Here is a 20359-nt window from a genome sequence, read left to right as displayed (position 1 = left end):
TCTCCTTGCCTCCTACGGCCTCCTGGCAGTGTTGCCAAACTTGATGTGCATAATAGAGCTAAATTTCACCATTAATATAGCTAAAGAGGACTTTCAAGGAGATAGATTAACGAAGGCTGCATAAAGTGCTTACTAGGGTAATTTTAGTTGTCAGAGGGGTGGGGATGCTGCTATTACCGTTAGCTTTAAAGTGATGGCAATTTATTCTTAGTTTTCACCGCCTAGATTTGGCGGCATCACCCATCTCAATAATCCAATGGTGTTCATATGAAATCGAAAATAAAGGGTTCCCGGATAACAAAATTGTCATCTTCATCTTAGCCACAGCGCTATATATATAAATACATGGGGAGGAAAGAAGAGGTGGGTGTCGCAGCCTATAGCTATACGAATATCACGTCACGTGCAAAATGTATACTCATGGCAAAAGTTGGTATTTATGGGCCGGAGCCAGTGGTGGCATCATGGTGGGGCAGAGGGCGGGTGCCACAGTTCACAGTCAAACGAGTGCACGAAAGAGCCAGATCTGGCTCCAAAAGAGCGAAGTTGGCAACAGTGATCAGCAGCTGTCCCAGCGAGAAAGACCTAGGGGAAATTGTCCCTCCTCGCCTTCAATAAAATGTTGATCTCTGGAATGGGATAAACAGATACCCTCATACTCTGAATATTGTGTAAAACTTGAAAATTGTTCACATAATTTCCCCCTGAGACAGTGACGACGCCAAAAAGGGGTTCACGCACAAAACTCAATCCTCAGTCGGTCAGTCCATTTCTCTAACGCAAAAACCTTGCTAGTGTAATTTTAACCTCGCATAAATATTTTATATCTGATAGTGGCCGCGGTGGCTCAGTCGGTAACGCGTCTGACTACCATGCTCAAGGTCCCGGATTCGATCCCCGGCCGGTTCAAATCCGGGAAGTTTTCTAACGTTGGAAGCGGCCCCGGCGCCGAATGACATGGGTACCTGGGGAAAACCCTGGGAGGTAAAGGTGGTCAGGGGCGTGATGCAGATCACATCATCCCCACTCACGACCGGATCAAGAAAGTGTGGGGCGTTACCCTTACACCCCCTATACGCCTTCATGGCGTGGTGCTAAGCACAGGGGAGCACTTTACCTTTTTTTTAGTTTATATTCTACCACAAAATATCCTTGCCCTCCTCTTAGCAATTATTTTTTTTATATTGCAATCGAGCACAGTGATCTATCTACGCGTGACTGCTAAATGTGAGTAAGCTCAACATTCCAGAAAGAAATATGTCTTGACTACTGCCAACACTGCAAACGCTGCCAAAATCCTTGGTACCCTGGCTTCCAAGACCTCTGTGCTTTGAACAGGGAAACGCAGGATGAGGCGAGCGCGGGCAGACCTAATCATATGGTCGGGGCTGATCTGAGTCAATGGGGTTGCCTTCCGAAATTCTGGGGTACTCAAGAGAAGCGGCTGAGTTTGCTCGCGGAAATCGGCAGAAACGCGGATCAGGTGGGTCGTCGAAGACACATCGGGATCGTTCGGGACTGCGTCCAGGAAGGCCAGATGGTGCAGACGACACAAGGCAGTCAGTAGCGTGTTCGTGCGGAAATCTGAATTTCTTGCTGTGGAAGTTCGGAACGATAATTGTCGAATTTTCATGTTCAGGGAAGGCGAATAAAATATTTATTATTTTCTTATTGTGTTGTGGGTACGCATTGCGTACCTTGCGTACCCAGAATGCACGCCGCTGGTTTGTACCACTTTATGCTCTCGGGTAGAGTTTGAAGTGGAATCCAAGACTGTGTAACGCTCCTCCATTGGGAATCGAATCAGAGACTCCTTAATGACAAGGCAACAGCATTACTACTGTCATCCATCGAGGATGTCCAAAATGAGCAAAAAGTCTCTACGTCCTATGGAAGTTCTTCTGCGATGTGCGGCGACATTCTATATACAACCCCCACCCCCACCCCGCGCGCAAAAATACATAATTCAGTTAAGATACCATGCTATTTTTAACGGTTAACAGAAAGGTCCGACAAACGTATAAACTACTATCGTAGCTGGCACGTATCTAGAAATATGTTTCGGGGGGGGGGGGCGAACCAAAGTGTCTCAGCAATAATAATAATAATGTTTAAATTAAAATTAATTATATTAAATTAAATTTATACTAATTACAATACATAAATTAATAATAATCCTATAGCGCAACAGCCCAATATTGGGCCAAGGCTTACCTACCGACTGCTGGCGTCCCTCCCACGCGAGCCACCAAGGGGGCGTGGAGATCTGCAGCCAGACTACGGGGACGGGTGGTCAGCCCGACCGACCCCCAGCCGTTGTAGGACTTCGCGACCGGATTACGCTCACTCACTCGGAGCTCCCCAATTTCCTCACGATGGTGGGTTGCCACCGGCCCTATACGTAGGCCGAATAAATTCCGACCATAGCCGGATTCGAACCTACGCCGTCCCGCAGCGAACGATCTCAAGACGAGTGAACGCCTTAACCCGCTCGGCTACGGAGGAGGACACAATACATAAATTAGTATATTATTATTACACGAATAGGTAAAAAGACTGTATATATTACGTATATTCATTACGTAGCTTACCTGTAGTTAAGATCGGAATAATTACATAAAAACATGTACCCTGGAAATGAAATTAATGTCAAATAGATGAAGAATTGAATATTTATCGAATAACAAAAATGATGTTACATGTATTTGGAAAAAAGTAAGTTTCTGATTAATATTTTATGCATATTATTTTGAGTAGTAGTGTACATAAATCTTCTTTGTAATGTCATTGGAAGCCGTATAATCCCAATATAATCCTTGCCTTCTAAAAAGTTCAAAGGATATTTTGCAATTTTGCATCGATTATGCAACAAATGCTAATATTTTCATTATTTAATTTTAATACTTCGTAACTCTCTTTTTGGAGGGGTCCGCACCCCTTTACCCCCTAAATACGTCCTTCCTGTCCTTCAAAGCCGTATGATCCCAATATAATCCTTTTCTTCCGATAAGTTCAGCGGAAATTATACAACAAAGGCTAAAAGAATATATTTTTCATTATTTAATTTTAGTACTTGATAAATCTTTGGGGAGGGGGGGGGGGGTTATTCTATTAATTAAACATTTCAGTATTAGCTATAACATGCCTTTAGGGTAGCATATTGTAATACTTATATGTCAACACATTTTGGAAAAAATGGAAAATATGAAAAATATGCAAAATAATATTTTTCAATTAAAAATATTATGCGTTGATATTATTGTTATTGTTAGGTAGGTCATGACTAGGGCTAATGAGTTGATGACAAATCATCTTTTTTTATGGGCCTTGACAACAATGCTTAACCTGATAGTAGCCCGATTCACTTAAGTTAGAACCAGAAAACATTGTTTTCATTTTGAATTTTTTGACATTTTCCGGCCATTTTTTTGTTTTTAGGTCATTTTCTAGTATTTTTGCCTTTTTTTTATAACTTTTGAAGTTTCTTTTTTCTCCTTCCCAGTTATTTCATGAATTTTAAATGCATTTGGTAGCATAACTTGCATATTTAAATTTCCTGGCATGGAATTTTAGCAAGCTCACTATACGGTCAATGCAAAACACAATATTATTTTTAACTGAAGTTTTTGGCAATGGGTTAAATAATAATGAATTGTGATAAATTTATTTTTCCTCCAGCAAACTTAAAATAACCTACTTTGTGTAAAGCCTACTCTGAGATTCAATTGCTGGCCATTATTATCGCTTAATCTGTGTTTTTAAAGTAAAATTAGGCAGAACATAAAAATAATATATAATCTGATGCACGTGAAACACAGCTGTATTTTCAGATGATGACCGACTACTGCATCGTATAAGGCGCCCTCTGAAAGGAGGTGAATGATTCATACAGAAAAACTTTACGGAGTTTTTTATGTAACCTTGAAGTAAACATATAGAAAACTACATTAGCACTTTATTGCTTATTTCCCTTTGCTTCGATAATTTAAACCACCAAACAACACATTATTCAACTAGTCTCTTGTAATATATGAAAAATCAAGCTTTCATTTTAAGAGCGGAAATTATTTTTAGGTCATTTTTCGAAATTTTTACGTCATTTTTTAATAATTTTAAGATCATTCCAAAGATCATATTTTGAGATATTTTAGATCATCAATTTCCGAGCCATGCGTGTATTGCAGCGTGAGCAATGGTACTGTACAGTTGCTAGAAGGGGGGGGGGGGTCTAAATATTGAGAAGGAAGTGTCCGAATTACCTACACTGCGCCCCTTTTGCCTACGTTTATATGTATGTTCAATTCGAACAGTGTTTTGAGATCGCTTCAACAACAGGAGTTTGTAATTCAAAACTTCTCCTGTAGGTGGCGGATGATACAGATGAGTCACGTAGTAGCTAAAGTTCTTCTCAAGAGATGGCAGTTGTGTTTGTTGCAATGCAAGGCTATAATGGATTTGCGCAAGGATGTGTGGTAGAAAAAAAATATTGTATTGGTGTGTGGGTGAGAGGAGGACAGAGATCACTTTTCATCCAGAACTATTTAATTACTGACGGCGCCATATACCTAATAGAACCCTGCGTCTAAACATATTTTGCAAAATGTTCACTACTTTTGAACCACTAAAAATATAGAAATTAATATTCAGAGACAACACCTGAAATTTATTATGGTTTTAGCTAAAATATCGAAATATTGTACAGCTGCTTTAAAATTATTGCGCGGGCTTTCTGTCGCCTTGTAATTTAAGAAATCTCAAGTTCGATCCCGGTAGACGCGGATCCCACTTTAAACTGTAGGCTCAGTACCGATTATCCCACCTGTGCATAAAGTGGACTTAAACTTTGCCCAACTTAAAATGCTTATAACCACTGAACACCAGTGCAACTTAAAGTAGGCTACGCTTAAATTCTCGTACTATTTAAAAATGCAAGCCTAATCCTTAATTTTTGTACTTCTACGCCCTTATCATCAGTTGTTTATCCTAACACCACTCCAAATTTTTTCAACAAATCCCTTTAAAATAATCATAAATTGAGATTTTGATGAGAAAATTAAATGTAATGTAAGTTCAAGAAAGGCGAGAGTTCGTAAAGCAAGATGGAGCATCGATTAATTGGAAAACTAATTTGATATTGTTATTGCGCATTTACGCATCAGACACTGGCGTACGCAGGATTTTATTTTGGGAATTTAAAGGTGGATATTACACAGCAACATCGCGCATAACGGTTGAGCAGAGGAGAAAATGAAGTGAGTGGGCGGAGTGAACCAGGCTGGTAGCTTCAGTCGCGTTTCCTCCTCCATGCAATTATTTTCCCTTTCATTGGTCAAGCGCTGTCGAGTCACTACTTGCACGTAGAACTTCTATCGTTCGCTTGCGCCACAGACTCCTGGGACAGAATATACTAAAACATTTGCAAAGTCAGATTTTTAGTATATTTATTCAAATATACTAAGAGGACATCTAACAGACTATTTATAGATAGGTAAAATATTTTGTTTATGCCAATTGGAAAATTATTCGTGGCAGCTGTGAACTTACGCAGAGTGGTTGCATATATTCAGAATACAATTCCGTTTTTTGAGGTTTGTAGCGTCGAAGTGAGGTGTGAAACGAAAAAAAAAAGTCTGAGAAAAGTTGTTTGCTTTAATGACCTCTGTATCAGTACTTGAAGTGGAAATTGTTAGATGGGAATGCTTGTCAACCTTTCAGGCTAGATGGAGATTGCCCCTATGGTTTAACATTGTGGGTATGACGATTTGCGTGTTTTTTTTGTAGCTGGGGGGGGGGGGGGGTACCATTGTCTTCATTTTACTTTTCCCCAACAGTTGATACTTGAAGAGAGTGCTAGAGATTTTTGTTACAAATTGGATTGTTTTTATCTAGATATGTACAAACATAATTGAAAAATGACACCTTCTTTCAAAACAGTGTCCTAAATTAATTCTTAGTGTATTTTACATTGTCTATATAGACTATGTAAGCTATTAGCCAATATAATCTGCAGTGAATGTAGTCTACGTCACATCACTAAACTTAGTATTCATAAACATAAAATTTTATTTTGGACATTAGCCTTTAGCGCAGTAAATTGAATGCCAATTGCCAAGTAGCATGTTTGTGGAGCGTTCAAGAATTCACACTCCACAAACTGCCAACGAATAATCCACAAATGCATCATTCAGTGGAACCACCTTAAGTGAAACTCACACATAGCCAAATGCAGATGCTGGATCGAGCCAAAAGTAAACAACAAGTGATTGGCTCCCCCAACTCAGAGGCAGAAACACCAATGGTCCTGTACCAGCAATGCCTTTTTGAACTTTGTTCACAGTAACTGTCTTTTATGTGGATGTGCCCAATTTGGTCGAATCAGTTGCTTGTGCTTTTGTTGTAGACTCCGAGAGTTACAGTTGTGCCTTACATCCTGCCTCTTTCATCTAGATAACATAAGTCTATGCTGTCCTAGAGGCACTGAACTTTGCAGAAATTCACAATTTGCTGCGAGTCCTCATTTGTACTGATTCACTTAGTGTGATCCAGAGTATGGAATTGCTCTCTTTCAGGGATTCCATAGTGCAGTGCTGTTTGCTTCTGCTGGGTCCCCAGTCACATCAGGCCCGTAGCTAGGCAGGGGCCATGGGGGCTCAGCCCCGCTGACAGAGTCGCCAGCCCCAACCTGGCACTGCCTCCAGCCCCCTTGACATTAGGTAAAATTATTTTGTATTCTAATTTTTTTGAAAATTAGACAGAATATATTATTTTGTTCACAACTTCGTTCGTTCATCTTGTTTATGAGCAGAAGTCTAACCAGCGGCAAGTGTTTAGAAGATTCTCTAGGCTTTAGAAAGTTCTTTCATAGGGACCATTCTTTATCTGTACCTTCACTGCCCCTGTTGCAGCCTCTCGATTGACAGAAATCTGTGACTTTGATGTCATTATCCACATTCCTTCCGCATCTGCATCAAATGTTAACAGATCCCACGTTTTATTGCTTTGGCTGGGGGTGGAATGTACGGTAGGCACTATGATTGAAGTGAATATTGTACATGTATGATACAAATATATGATATATCTGCATCATCAAAAATAGTATGGAGTGTGTATTAAGGGATGCTGTCCGTAGCAGTCATTAGCACTTCAAGAGATTTTAGAAAATAGAAAAAAACTGTAGTATTTGAATGATATTTCTAAATTTTATATCTTAAATTGACTTAGTGACCCCTGACACACATAATTTACCTTCATTTAATACTATACTGCTGGACAAAAAAAACCGGACACTTGCATTTTTTGTGATAACGCAATGGGTCGATAAAAGCTCTGGTACAAGGGCTAACTAAATGTTGCAGAAACTGAATTAAGTACGAATGCATAAACAAAGTCCGAGCCTATGAATGGTGCATATGGTACTACATGATCTGCCGAACATTCTGTAATATACCTGCGAGCTGTTATTGCAATTCAGATGTCAAATATTAAAGTGTCCGGTTTTCATTGTCCAGCAGTATATTAAACTTTTGAAAAATGGACTTGGTTTACAAAGCTCCCCTGATAACCTGTGAGCCCCCCTGGAGGTCAGTTCTAGCTACGGGCCTGAGTCACATGGGCAGCATCAACAGGAATGAAGCAGTTGATGCTGTTGCCAAGTCTGCTGATACAGACACCTTGCGAGTCAGGTACCTGCAGAACGTGCTTAATTCTTTCCTTCTTGACATGTGGCAGAAAGAGTGGGATGAGGTAACGGGGAAAAAGCTTGGAGCTATCAAGCCCACCATTGGTGCTTGGCATTCCTCCCTCTTTCAAGAAGAGATAATTTCAACTCTGCTGTGCATTGGGCACAGTTGTCTTACAGATAGTCATTTGTTGCAATGGCTGGACCCTCCAATCTATTGTAGATGTCTCTGACGGAATTGCTAATGTCCCTTTATCCTTTAAATATGTTGTGTAATCATGTAAAAAAAAAAAATATATATATTTCCCCCATAGAGCCTTAATGCCAGTAGTCTTATGGGGGAAGTATTTCTTTCCACGACTGTACATACAGTCCAGGTCCCGTTACAACCTTACACTTTTAACCATTCACAAAGGCCCATTTAATCCCTTTTTTTTAACTTTCAGGTAAAAGGATTTTTGTTAAGCAACAGGGGATTTTTGCTCCTAACACTTGAAAAGTGCAAAATGGCAACTTGTGCTGTCACACCCAAAAATTTTAACTACTTCATTCAGTCATACATGGAATGCGCAGCAGAAGCCACAGGTGGTGCTACTGAATGTCCTTGTGTGAAGATAAGCTTTTATATGAACCTTTTTGAGGTGATGAACGAATACAAAAATTGTATTTCTCTTCTGTAGTATTGTATTCTACAATGGAAGTGAACACAGAAAAAGAGATCCTGTGGTATGGAACAATGAAAGTGACAATATTGAAGGAAAATGCTTGAGAAGAAATTGTTCCTTTTACACCATTGGGAATGAAAACAGTATGCCCTCCTCTAAATTCATATTTGAAACTGAAGCGCTATCTTCACTCAGGGTCACTAGTAAGTGTAACTGTGGCACATTTGTTGATAAGTAGTCAACAGTTTGTCAGTGCGAGTGGCTAAAAGAATGCTCCACAAACGTGTCACTCGGGGAAGAACAACTTCCCAACTTGAAGTTATAGAATCTATCATATACTCGTGGAAAATGCCACAGACAGACCACCCATTAACTATGGCATCACTAAGGCCAGATGCACACCAGATCTGCCACGAGTAATTTTTATTGCAAACCGACTTGGGGAACGTTTAACATGGGGCTCTTCAGGCCAGTTTGACATTTATTGCTGGAATAACTGTGTGATTACAGTATGCAAATTAAACTTTTTCCTTTTTTGGCATTTAAAGTGAACTCCATTCTGGCAAAACTCGGTTCCAGCTGCGACATTGGACATCCATTTTATATATTTAATGAACCATATAAAAGTCCAATCTTGTTACATTAATTCTTGGAAAGAATAGATGAAAGGAATAAAAGAAAGATTCTTTTCTCTAAATTTGTCTCTTGTCAGTGGAAATGTGGAAAAAAATAATATATTGCGGCAAGTGCTATTTTTTTAAGATGAAAATGCGAACTTAACTTCCTGAAATGCCAGATGTGATAGATCTTGGGTTTATACATTTACTTTGGATGCAATCAGCGCTTTTTTCAGGCTGTACGCAACAGCACACTGTACTGGTAACCTTTATGTGTGAGAATGAAACTAAGCCAAGCGTCAAATTAAGTTTGCAGCAGGTTTTCGCATATGTAGATCCAATCTCGCGCGCAGAATATAGTTCTACTGAGACAGGTTCTATTCCGACACAACTACATACTTGCAAGAAAACAATTATTTTATTTATAAAATACAAAATAATACATCCATTGGCAGGTATGTACTTGATCGGTTGCAATCACTGTGCAGACTGACTTGGATCTGCAGATTCACCAACTGGGATCTCTATTGCGATGAAGAATCGCTGTAGCCCAAGAGTAAGTTGAGCAAGACTGAATGCGATGCAGAGCACGTGGAATCTGTGATACCAGTGTTGCACATCCCACTATTTTAACGCTATGTTTATTGTGATTAATAATTGTGCTATACAGTGGCGAGAATGGCTTCTCCTGTTCAGCATGTGGTTTTACTAGAGTTTTATTTCGGGCTTCATCTGAAGAGAAAAGCTCTTCAAATCAAGCAAGTTGTTTTAAATGCATAATCCTCCTTGTGGCAACAAGATCAAAGTAAAACAGGACGTGAGGTGATTTGCCGTCAATGTGCGCAAGAACTATATCATGGGTGTTGAATGAAATGAATTTGCGGTTTGAGTTTAGCAAGAGGAAACTATTGTTGTTTGATGACAAATGAATCTCTGCGGTATTAAAAGATATCGCCGTGAAAAGAAACATGTTTATTATTTGGATGAGACGTGCTTTAACTTGGCAGGGGGAGGGGGGCGTACATTGAATCAAACATTGAAGGATACCACCGTGCAAAACCACCGCCAGTGCTGAAGAAACTGACAAGAAAGGGAGAGGCTTATTGTTTCACCCACTGGCGGCAATGAAAGCTTTACTGTTCCGTGCAGAGAAAGGGAAGGGTGATTATCAGCAAGAAATGGACAGACCAAGATTTGAATCCTGGTTTAGTGAAGTGATTCATAAATTGAAACCAGAGTAATAACAACAGACAATGCACCTGATTGTATATATCACCAATAACAAATCATGCTTTTTTAAGTGGTATAACTTGAAGTGTGTGTGTGTATCTTACAGTAACGGATGTATTGCGAACAAAGCAACCTAGTTTTTCATAAATGTATTTCTTCCTAAACCAAAAACAATAACTTGTCATTAAATTAAAAAAAAATATATGTTTCAGGAGACAAAGAGAAGTAAAAATACATTCCGCTCGACATGCATGCAGGTTTTGATGTGTTGTGCGGTTGGCAATACTGTGGATTTTCTCAGTGTCTGAGATGTAAGCAGCTCGGCTGTTGAGGAAAGACTGGGTGGGAAGATTCTGAGCTCAGTTCTGGCGCAGATTGATACATAAAACCTGCTGCAAAGTTAGCTTGACGCATGGCTTAAAAGGATTTTATTTTAAACAAAGATATATACGTGGTGTGTGTGTATGTATGTATGTATATGTGCGAGAGAGAGAGAGAGAGAGAGAGAGAGAGAGAGAGAGAGAGAGAGAGAGAGAGAGAGAGAGAGAGAGAGAGAGAGAGAGAGAGAGAGAAAGAGAGAGAGAGAGAGAGAGTACATGTATCCATGATTATTTATATACCACAATATTTAGAGCAGTTCTTATGATAAACATAATAACAACAAACAAACTTGTACCAGAAACTTTCTTTCCAGAAAAAAGCACTGATAATAATTAATATTTGTTTAGTTTTGTTGGAAGCAAAGTGACTCGCCGTGTCGTTTTATGTCCCATTGTGTTACATTGCGATGCATCGTGACTCGTCATGTCAGATCTGGTGTGCAGATGACCCAAGTAATCCACTTTGAAGGGACCCTTAGCCTTCAAGAGAAATAGTAGCTAATAAGGGAAGAGTGACAACTTTCCCGATGTCCTTCTCTCTGAGGCAGCTGGGCAACACTGTTGCAAACTTAGCTCTTTTGGAGCCAGATCTGTCTCTTTCGTGCACTCTTTTGGTTGTGAACTGTGGCACCCGCCCCCATGCTGCACTATGATGACATCACTGGCTCTGGTCCACCAACACCAACTTTTGCCATGAGTGTACATTTTGCACGTGACGTGATATTGTTACATTGGTCATGTCACCCCACCCCTACTTACATCCCTAGCTACTTTTTTCTAGCACCATGGTTGACGTGAAGATGACATAATATTGTTATCCAGGAATTCTTTTTTTTTTTCCATTTCATATGACCATCAGTCATGATGATGAGATGGGTGATGGCGCTATGGTGAAAACTAAGAATAAATTGTCATCACTTTAAAGTTAATGGTAGTAGCAGCACCCTCATCCCTCTGACACCTAAAGTTACCCTAGGAGACACTTTATCCAATCATTAATCTATCTCCTTGAAAGTCAACTTTAGCTCCATTGAAGGTGAAATTTAGCACTTTTTTGCACATCAGGTTTGGCAACACTACCAGGATGGCCATATGAGGCAAGGAGAAATGCATTACACTTATGAAAATTATTTCATTCGTTCTCTTGGGAATATCAAACATTGAATGATGTAGAAAAGTAAATTGACGGAAAAAGGACACACTGAACTACGTCTTAGTTGCAGGAAAAGTCGAAACTCCCATTTGATTAGCTTGATTAACTTGAAGTTGTTGATTTTCCATAAGGAATACATGGGATTGTAAATACTTATTAATCATATTTTTCAAACATTGTGTGTAGCTTAATAATCACCTTTAAAAAACTGCTTCCACATGCAACATAGAGAGAAATTCATACTCTCTTGTATAGTCAAGGTTTTTTAGTAGCAGTGCCCATTCCGATGGTATTGAAATAAATGCACAACTGTTGCAAAATTATCACTCTTCCCCTTAACATGAATGTAAATGCATTTATTCCCTATTCTTCCAACAAATACAAACATAGTCTTACATACAAGAAATGTACAGTTGAGTATGCACAGTGTCATTAGTTTATTAACACTCTCCAAATGCATATTAAAGATCAATGTAATATACACAGATTTATTACAACTGACATTTAAGTACATTCTCAAAAACAATATTTATAGTTTAATGATGTTTCTTCCAATGTAATATTACTTATCTGCTTAAATAATGTATGTAATCTTTATTGTAAAAGCTCATACTACTTACACCAATCAGAATTACAGGTGAATAACTTCACGAACATGTAGAGAATCTTCATTCAAATAAACACTGCTTACACAATCATTCAAATAAACACTGCATACACAATGTAGTACACCATAACAAATACATGTGTAACAAAAAAGAGCATAAATATACAAAGAGAAAACTCTTCACGCCCAATATAATCCAAAAAAAAAATTAAAAAAGTAATACCTATAAGCTTAGAGTTTAATAAAAATCTTACAAAAATAGATTTCTTCCATTAGAACAAAATATTTTAATAATCTGATATTGAAATTCCATAAATTGTAATAATAAACAACATATTTGTTCCAGATTTAATGAAACATGTATTTAATGGTAGTATCAGAAACTACAAAAGATGCAGGAAAAAGTTGGATGGAAAGGAAGAAGTTATGTTAACCTCCAACAAGACTCCAACAACATTATTTCATGCTTAGCAAATGTTCCAGGTTTGAATGCTTTGGCAGCAAAAAAACAATGATCTAGAGTTCTGCTCACAATCAGTAATATTTTGCAACAATTAAATTTGAAATTCGAGTACAACATTTGGCTTGAATTGTACCTCTTTAACTTCTGCAAAGAAGAATTTAAGAATATTTTTGGCTTAGAAAAAATATATGTTCATTTCCCTTTTACCAATGTTGAATTAGCATGACAGAACTTACATTAACAGAAGTATGTATGTCAACACAAAACAACCTGCAAGCATCACTCATGACATAATTCACGTATCGAATTGTGAACGAAGATACATTTTCTTCTGAGAATGTTTGAACTCAAGCACCATTATGCATTAATTATTTACAATATCAAGAACTTACTTCTCCTCGATACACTACAATGTTTTTATCAGTTTCATACACTTTTACCTCATAAAGAAGAGAAGGATCAGGAAATAAACTTTTCAAGTTGTTCCAAATATACACTGCAATATTTTCAGTTGTACTAACAGTATTGGAAAAATAGGGCACATCCTTATCGAGATTCTTATGGTCCATTGTCTCCATTATAGCTTCATTCATGTACTTCTTAAGGTCATTAATATTCATCACCATTCCTCTTTCCTTTTCCACAGGTCCTCGTAGAGTGACCTCAACTAGAACAACAAAAATACTGGTGGTGAAGATGTAGTACAAGCAATGCAAGCACTATTAGAATATTATTTAATGCCCATAATGTTTAAGCCTTATTTAGTTTCCATTACACTCAATTTAGAAACAAGCAACCAATATGCATTCATAAACACATAAACAGGATTGAGACAATAGTAATAATTATTATTACTAATCATAAAATGACTGAAAGAATTTATCATCACTGGGCTAAATCCCATATAAAAAGAGGCACAGTTCCTGGTGCACTTGCACTATGCCATTAGGCATATATAGGGGGATGTAGGGTTAGGGCCTTTACCCTCTGTTCATACTCTTGCCATTGGTGTGAGCAGTCCAAGGTTCCATTTCCAGTAGGAGACCCCATATTTTGATACTGACCCACCATCTTGAGGACAATTGTGGAGTTACTTGGAATACAGCAGCTATGATTTCCACATGTCACCCAATAAAAATACCACTCTGGCAGGCCCTGGTCTGTTGGCCTGGTTAACATATTAGTTCAGTTAATGTATATATTAGATATTTACTGAATGTATAAGTAAAAATATTTATGAAGAAGGAAAACCAGGTCCACTGAACACAAACTTAAAAATTATGCAATTTGTGAGATCAGATTATGAAGTTAAATCATCTGAACTTTGAGAACATAATGCAGTTGTTTGCATTTCACTATAATTAATAATGTGAATGATATTTACTCTGTACAAGTAAGTTACGAAAGTTATTTTGTTCATTGTTTGCAGCCATTGGAAACCTTTTGATGTTAAAAGACATTCCATACTCAAAATATAAAAAATACTAAGAATCTTACACCTAACTGTGGGGCATTACTCACAAAAGCATCTAGAAATCAGAAGTTGAAATATATCATGATAAGAGAAAATACAAGACTTGCCAAGGAGAACTTACCTACATAATTGTGACCATGACCATGGAAGTTATTACATTTTCCATAAGTCTCCTTGTTCTCTTCTTCGTTCAAAAAGGGGCTGAAATTAGGAAATACATATCAGTAGCAGGAGAGAACTGCAAACAAAATAAATTAAGTAAAACAATAAAGTTGTAATTGATTGCACAGAGGACTAACTTTCATGCTTTACTTTGCACACTATGGCTGCCCTGACTCCGTGAATGCATATAAATATGGAAGTGGAAATGGATAAAAACATACACAATACTGTGCTGTAGATTCAGCTTGTATTTTTGTGTGTTTGTTTCTGTATCATCCTTTGGTTTTTTAATAAGCAGGGAATGGATTTATATGTAATTGATTCCTATCATGCAAAAATCATGGTTTTGTATTATCTTTGCGAATTGTAGTTAAGCTTGCAAAATGTCACTTAAATTTTCCATATATTAGCTATTAGCTGAGATGTCCTTCCTAGGACCCTCATGTGATTGCACCTTGGAATTGCAAGCTCTTTCACAGTTGTTTCAATAGTGAAAGAAGTTGGGTTGGCCCTTGCTCATTGTGATTGTGCCTAATTGTTGTGTTGGTGCCATATTTGGGTGTGATTAACATGAAAATATTACTCAATGTGTAAATTGACGTCAAAAGTCTTTGTGACATGTTTGGTGTTTCACCGTGGAAACATGTGCATGCTTTCAGTGAAAATGAAAAGACAAACTCGGTGAACATTTTTATACGCTCGATAATATTTGGTAATGATTTTGCATAATTTATGTTCTGTTTATTCGATATATTTGAATTTATTTCTATGTTTTATTTACTATCAAAATCTTTGAGTGACATCAGCCTGTTGAAGTATATATGTTTGCTGTTGTTATCCTGCTGGGCACTTTTTTCACGTTACTCTTCAGGATATTATTGCAGACATGCTTGTCCATGATTCCACCAATGACTTGAAGTTTTCCAAATCCTTTAGTCGACATACAGGCCTAGATCATAATGGATCCTCCACCATGTTTTACCGTAGGCATTGGATTGGCAACATTGTCCTGCATATTTGCCTTCCTCCAAACTCTGGTCACACCATCTGATCCATGCAGGTTTATTTTGGTATAATCGGACAAGATCATGTTGTCCCATGATCCTTATGTAAATGCTCTTTAGCAAATCCGACTCTGCCGATACGTTTGCCCTGTACGAACAACATTGTGAGCAACTGTGTATATATATGTATACATATAAAAATATAATAAATTTGCAATTTTAAATGACTGGTACCAGTGCGATCTCCACCGAACACCTCTCACTCGTTTATTTAGTCATTTTTAACATTCATACTTACCTATTCTGTATTGAGAAAGATTCTATAAGGTGGCATTTTGCTATTTTCAGAAAATCATTTCAATTTTTCACATTAACAGTAATTACTGTTCTTCGTTTTTCGCTTCCGTAACACACAATATGGCGGGTACAGCTTGAGTCGCGTCGTGCATCATGTGGGTATGCAGTGTTTCCAACCTTCGTAACCAAAAAATACCTGAATAACCCCAAAAACCATTCACGGATAGCCCCAAAAAACCATTGACAGATAGCCCCACGAACCATTTCCGGCAAGGTTTGGTTAGGTTAGGCAAGCATAGTTAAAATTTTGTTCACAAAACAATGCGATACGATTCTATAAGGTGGCATTTTGCTATTTTCACGAAAATCATTTCAATTTTTCACATTAACAGTAATTATTGTTCTTCATTTTTCGCTTCCGTAACACACAATATGGCGGGTACAGCTTGAGTCGCGTCGTGCATCATGTGGGTATGCAGTGTTTCCAACCTTCGTAACCAAAAACTACCTGAATAACCCCAAAAACCATTCACGGATAGCCCCAAAAAACCATTGACAGATAGCCCCACGAACCATTTCCGGCAAGGTTTGGTTAGGTTAGGCAAGCATAGTTAAAATTTTGTTCACAAAACAATGCGATACAGTTTTGAAGAAAAAAAATCGGTAAAACTATCAAAGCCGGGAATCGGATTTCTTCAAATTTACAGGAGAAAGTACGGAATTGAGTTTCTGTGTAATTTTGGAGGGTCGTAGAAGTGATTTCTTGCATTTGTCAATGTATTTGGCTGCTAATTCATGTATTTTTCTATAATAATGTCCGTCCGATGCACGAAAGCTGTTGCTTGCATTTCCATCCATGAACTTACCGAATGTTGCGAGCGCCTGATGATGTAATCGCCGGTAAGTGTTTCCAACCACACGGTTTATTCACTATATTGCCCAACCTAAAGCAACCTAACCTTACCGTGATGGTGCGTGGGGCTATCGTAAATGGTTTTTGGGGCTATTTGTGGATGGTTATACGATCCAGAATGGTTTTTGGGGCTATTCGTGGATGGTCATACTATCCCGAATGTTTTTTTGGGACTATGCGTGAATGGTTTTTGGGGCTATGCATGAATGGTTTTGGGGCTATGCGGGAATGGTTTGCAGAGCTATGATGGAATTTTTCTAAGAATGTTGAAACACTGCTTTGCTGTTTGAAACACAACTCTAGTCAAGATTTGCCCGCCATTTTGCGTGACCAGGAAGCGAGAAAAGAACTAACAATAATTACTTGATATGTCGACAGTAGATACTAATTTCGCTAAAAAAAGTGAAATCCCTTGTTAAACAATCTTTCGCAATGCAGAATAAGTAAGTACGAATGTCAACAATTACAGAATAAACGAGTTATAGCCGATTCCCGGCTTTGACAGTTTACCAAAAAGGTAAAAATTTACTTTCCTTCGGACACCTCTAATTTTTTCGTTTCGTCAATTTTTGACATTCGTACTTACATATCTGCTTCGTGGAACATTCCTGAAGGTGTATCAACGTTGTTTTGATGAAATTAATTGCAATTTTTCACATTACCAATACGTCTTTCTGATAGGTCTTTTCGCTTGCCTGAGACGAACTAACCTAACCACGTGCCAATGGTTCGCAATTATTTCCAATTTCTAGATCCTGATACTAACACGACACCAAATTTTAACTATGTTTCCTAACCTAACAGAACTAACCTATCCACACGCCAATGGTTCGTGGGGCTAGCTATTCTCCGTCGGAGAATTAATTTTCAACGAACAACATGAATTTCAGCTATGAAACATTCCCACATCACACAAAACACCTTCCCGATGTTCGACAATGCTACAGGAACTTATTACGGTCAGTAGTTTCTTTTGTAGAAATAAAGAAATCTGTCCAAAGGATAGTAAACTAGTACCCTGCAGTCTTACCAAAAAATACCTATTAAAATTTCGGTAACCACCAAACGTCTCTAATTCCCTTATTTTCGTATTTTTCACATTGATACTCACATATTCTGCATTCGTAAGGATTCTTCTATTTCGCGTTTAGTTTTTTGCAGGCAAATAGTCTCAATTTTCGAAATATAGAGTATTTTTATTTTGTTCGCTTTTGCTTGCATTACACGCGATATGGCGGAGAAATCTTGACTAGCGTAGTCCATGATCAGTGGTTATGCAGTGTTGCGACCTTCTTCATAGCAAAATATCTAGGTTCTAGTATGCAGAATACTTAAGTATGAATGTGAAAAATACAAAAATAAGGGAATTAGAGACGTTTGGTGGTTACTGAAATTTGAATGATATGGATAACAACATAGACCTTTAGCCTAAAAATAAACTTGAGTCTGCTGACGTCAGAACGGAAGGTAGCAAGAGTGTTGTGCGATAAGTGATTGAAATAAATCAAAGCAACTGATTGTGAAATAGGTAATACACGTCTCGTACTCTCATTTGATGTCAAAGAAAAAGTCTGACGAACTTTGGATTTTTTTCCCACCTACTCGGAGCGAATTGACAATATAGAGAAAGGCTCCAATTTTGTTAATTTTCGGTATACTAACTAATTTTGGCCTCCTAATCATGAATCTCCTGTTAAAATGCAGGATATTTATCTGATTTGTTTGAAATTTGGGATAGTTACTAATTTGGGCCTCGTAATCACGAATCTGCACTTAAAATTTGGCGCTCACGTATAAATTTGGCGTTGATTTGGGGGCAGGTGAATCCGGCCAATTTCTAACATGCCCTTAACAGGGAGTCTATAGAAACAGGTGGGGCCGCGATAGCGGTTGGGGGCGGTAAGTCGATTACCCCAGGGGCGGAGCCCGGAACCGGCGGGAAATTCGGAAATCGAGGATGTGGAAATACAAACTTAATTGAGATTATTTTGCTATTTGCACGTGTGAGCGCCAAATTTTAACTGCTGGCGCTGATTTGGGGGCAGGTGAATCCGGCCAATTTCTAACATGCCCTTAACAGGGAGTCTATAGAAACAGGCGGGGCCGCGATAGCGGTTGGGGGCGGTAAGTCGATTACCCCAGGGGCGGAGCCCGGAACCGGCGGGAAATTCGGAAATCGAGGATGTGGAAATACGAACTTAATTTAGATTATTTTGCTATTTGCACGTGTGAGCGCCAAATTTTAACTGCTGGCGCTTATTTGGGTGCAGGTGAAACCGGCCAATTTCTAACATGCCCTTAACAGGGAGTCTATAGAAACAGGCGGGGCCGCGATAGCGGTTGGGGGCGGTAAGTCGATTACCCCAGGGGCGGAGCCCGGAACCGGCGGGAAATTCGGAAATCGAGGATGTGGAAATACGAACTTAATTGAGATTATTTTGCTATTTGCACGTGTGAGCGCCAAATTTTAACTGCTGGCGCTTATTTGGGTGCAGGTGAATCCGGCCAATTTCTAACATGCCCTTAACAGGGAGTCTATAGAAAAAGGCGGGTAGCCGGAGCGGAGCGGAGGCAGGGCCGCGATAGCGGTTGGGGGCGGTAAGTCGATTACCCCAGGGGCGGAGCCCGGAACCGGCGGGAAATTCGGAAATCGAGGGTGTGGAAATACGAACTTAATTGAGATTATTTTGCTATTTCCACGTGTGAGCGCCAAATTTTAACTGCAGATACGTGATTACGAGGTCAAAATTGGTGAGTATACCGAATTTCAAACAAAATGAAGAAATTCCCGGAATTGTCAAATCCCTCCTTAAAATTCCATGTTGAGTTACAAATTGTACTGGATTTTGAACCCCATCGAATTTCACCAGGCATCCTTTGCACGTCATGGTGTCGCAAGTTCGTTATGACAAATGATGAACAGTCACGCAGGTTTATTTACGTTCTATAACTGTTACACAGTTACAAAACCGCGTATTTGGAAACACTGACCGGTTGTTACGTCATGAAACGCTCGCAAATATTTGGTTCACGTAGTAGACGGACAGCAAGGGAACAGCTTTCGTGCATCGGAATGAAATTAATGTCGAAAATTACATGATTTACCGCCAAAAAAAATCAACGAGGGAAAAACAAAATTCCAAGACCTTCCTAAAGTATAAATAAACGCATTTCGGTAAGTAATTTCTCCTATAAAATTGAAAAAAGACGTTTTGGGGAAACGAAAATTTTACCAAATACCTCCACAAACTTTCAGATTCATTATAATGCCAAGAGCACCTAACCCGACCTGCCTTACCTACTCAAGTAAGAAAATATGCGAGAGATAGAAAATCGTTCTGGACAAAGGACACAGAAATGTATCCAATATTTATTCAGTTTGTGTTTATAGATATGTATATAATTCGTTTGTAGAGAAAATCCGTGTAAAATGGTCGCATTAATTTGCCACATGAAGGGGGGTGGTGTAATTGTAGCAATTCAATTAATTAAATAATTCCTCTACCTGTGCAAACGATGGCAGGCACTAAACACTTCTCTTCTTGTCAAATATGCAATTGGAACCGCGTTTATAGACATGATATTTCCAATACGCGCTATTTTACAAGTTTCCTCTTCCAGCTGATTTCAACACAACTTTTTTTTTTTTAAGGGAAATCATTGGAGATGTAGCAATTTGTCCCGATCTTAGTTTACATCCAAGAAAATGAATCATC

The 20359-nt window shown here is 38.5% G+C and overlaps 1 protein-coding gene across 1 annotated transcript; it reads right to left on the bottom strand.

The window, feature by feature from the left end:
- Positions 1–12088: 12088 nt before the first annotated feature.
- pr (6-pyruvoyl tetrahydrobiopterin synthase purple) lies at positions 12089–20308 on the bottom strand. Its single transcript, XM_083131712.1, has 3 exons — positions 20149–20308; positions 14389–14468; positions 12089–13460 (listed from the first exon to the last, which is right to left on the bottom strand). Exons 1-3 carry the CDS (start codon positions 20220–20222, stop codon positions 13174–13176), a joined length of 441 nt encoding a protein of 146 aa, XP_082987838.1. The 5' UTR covers positions 20223–20308; the 3' UTR covers positions 12089–13173.
- Between the last annotated feature and the right edge of the window lie 51 nt (positions 20309–20359).

Source organism: Lepisma saccharinum, chromosome 11, assembly GCF_977018435.1.
Source record: "Lepisma saccharinum chromosome 11, izLepSacc3.1, whole genome shotgun sequence".
Classification (NCBI taxonomy): Eukaryota; Metazoa; Arthropoda; class Insecta; order Zygentoma; family Lepismatidae; genus Lepisma; species Lepisma saccharinum.
The sequence above is the reverse complement of the archived record's forward strand: the minus strand, read 5'-3'. Positions and strand labels throughout refer to the sequence as shown.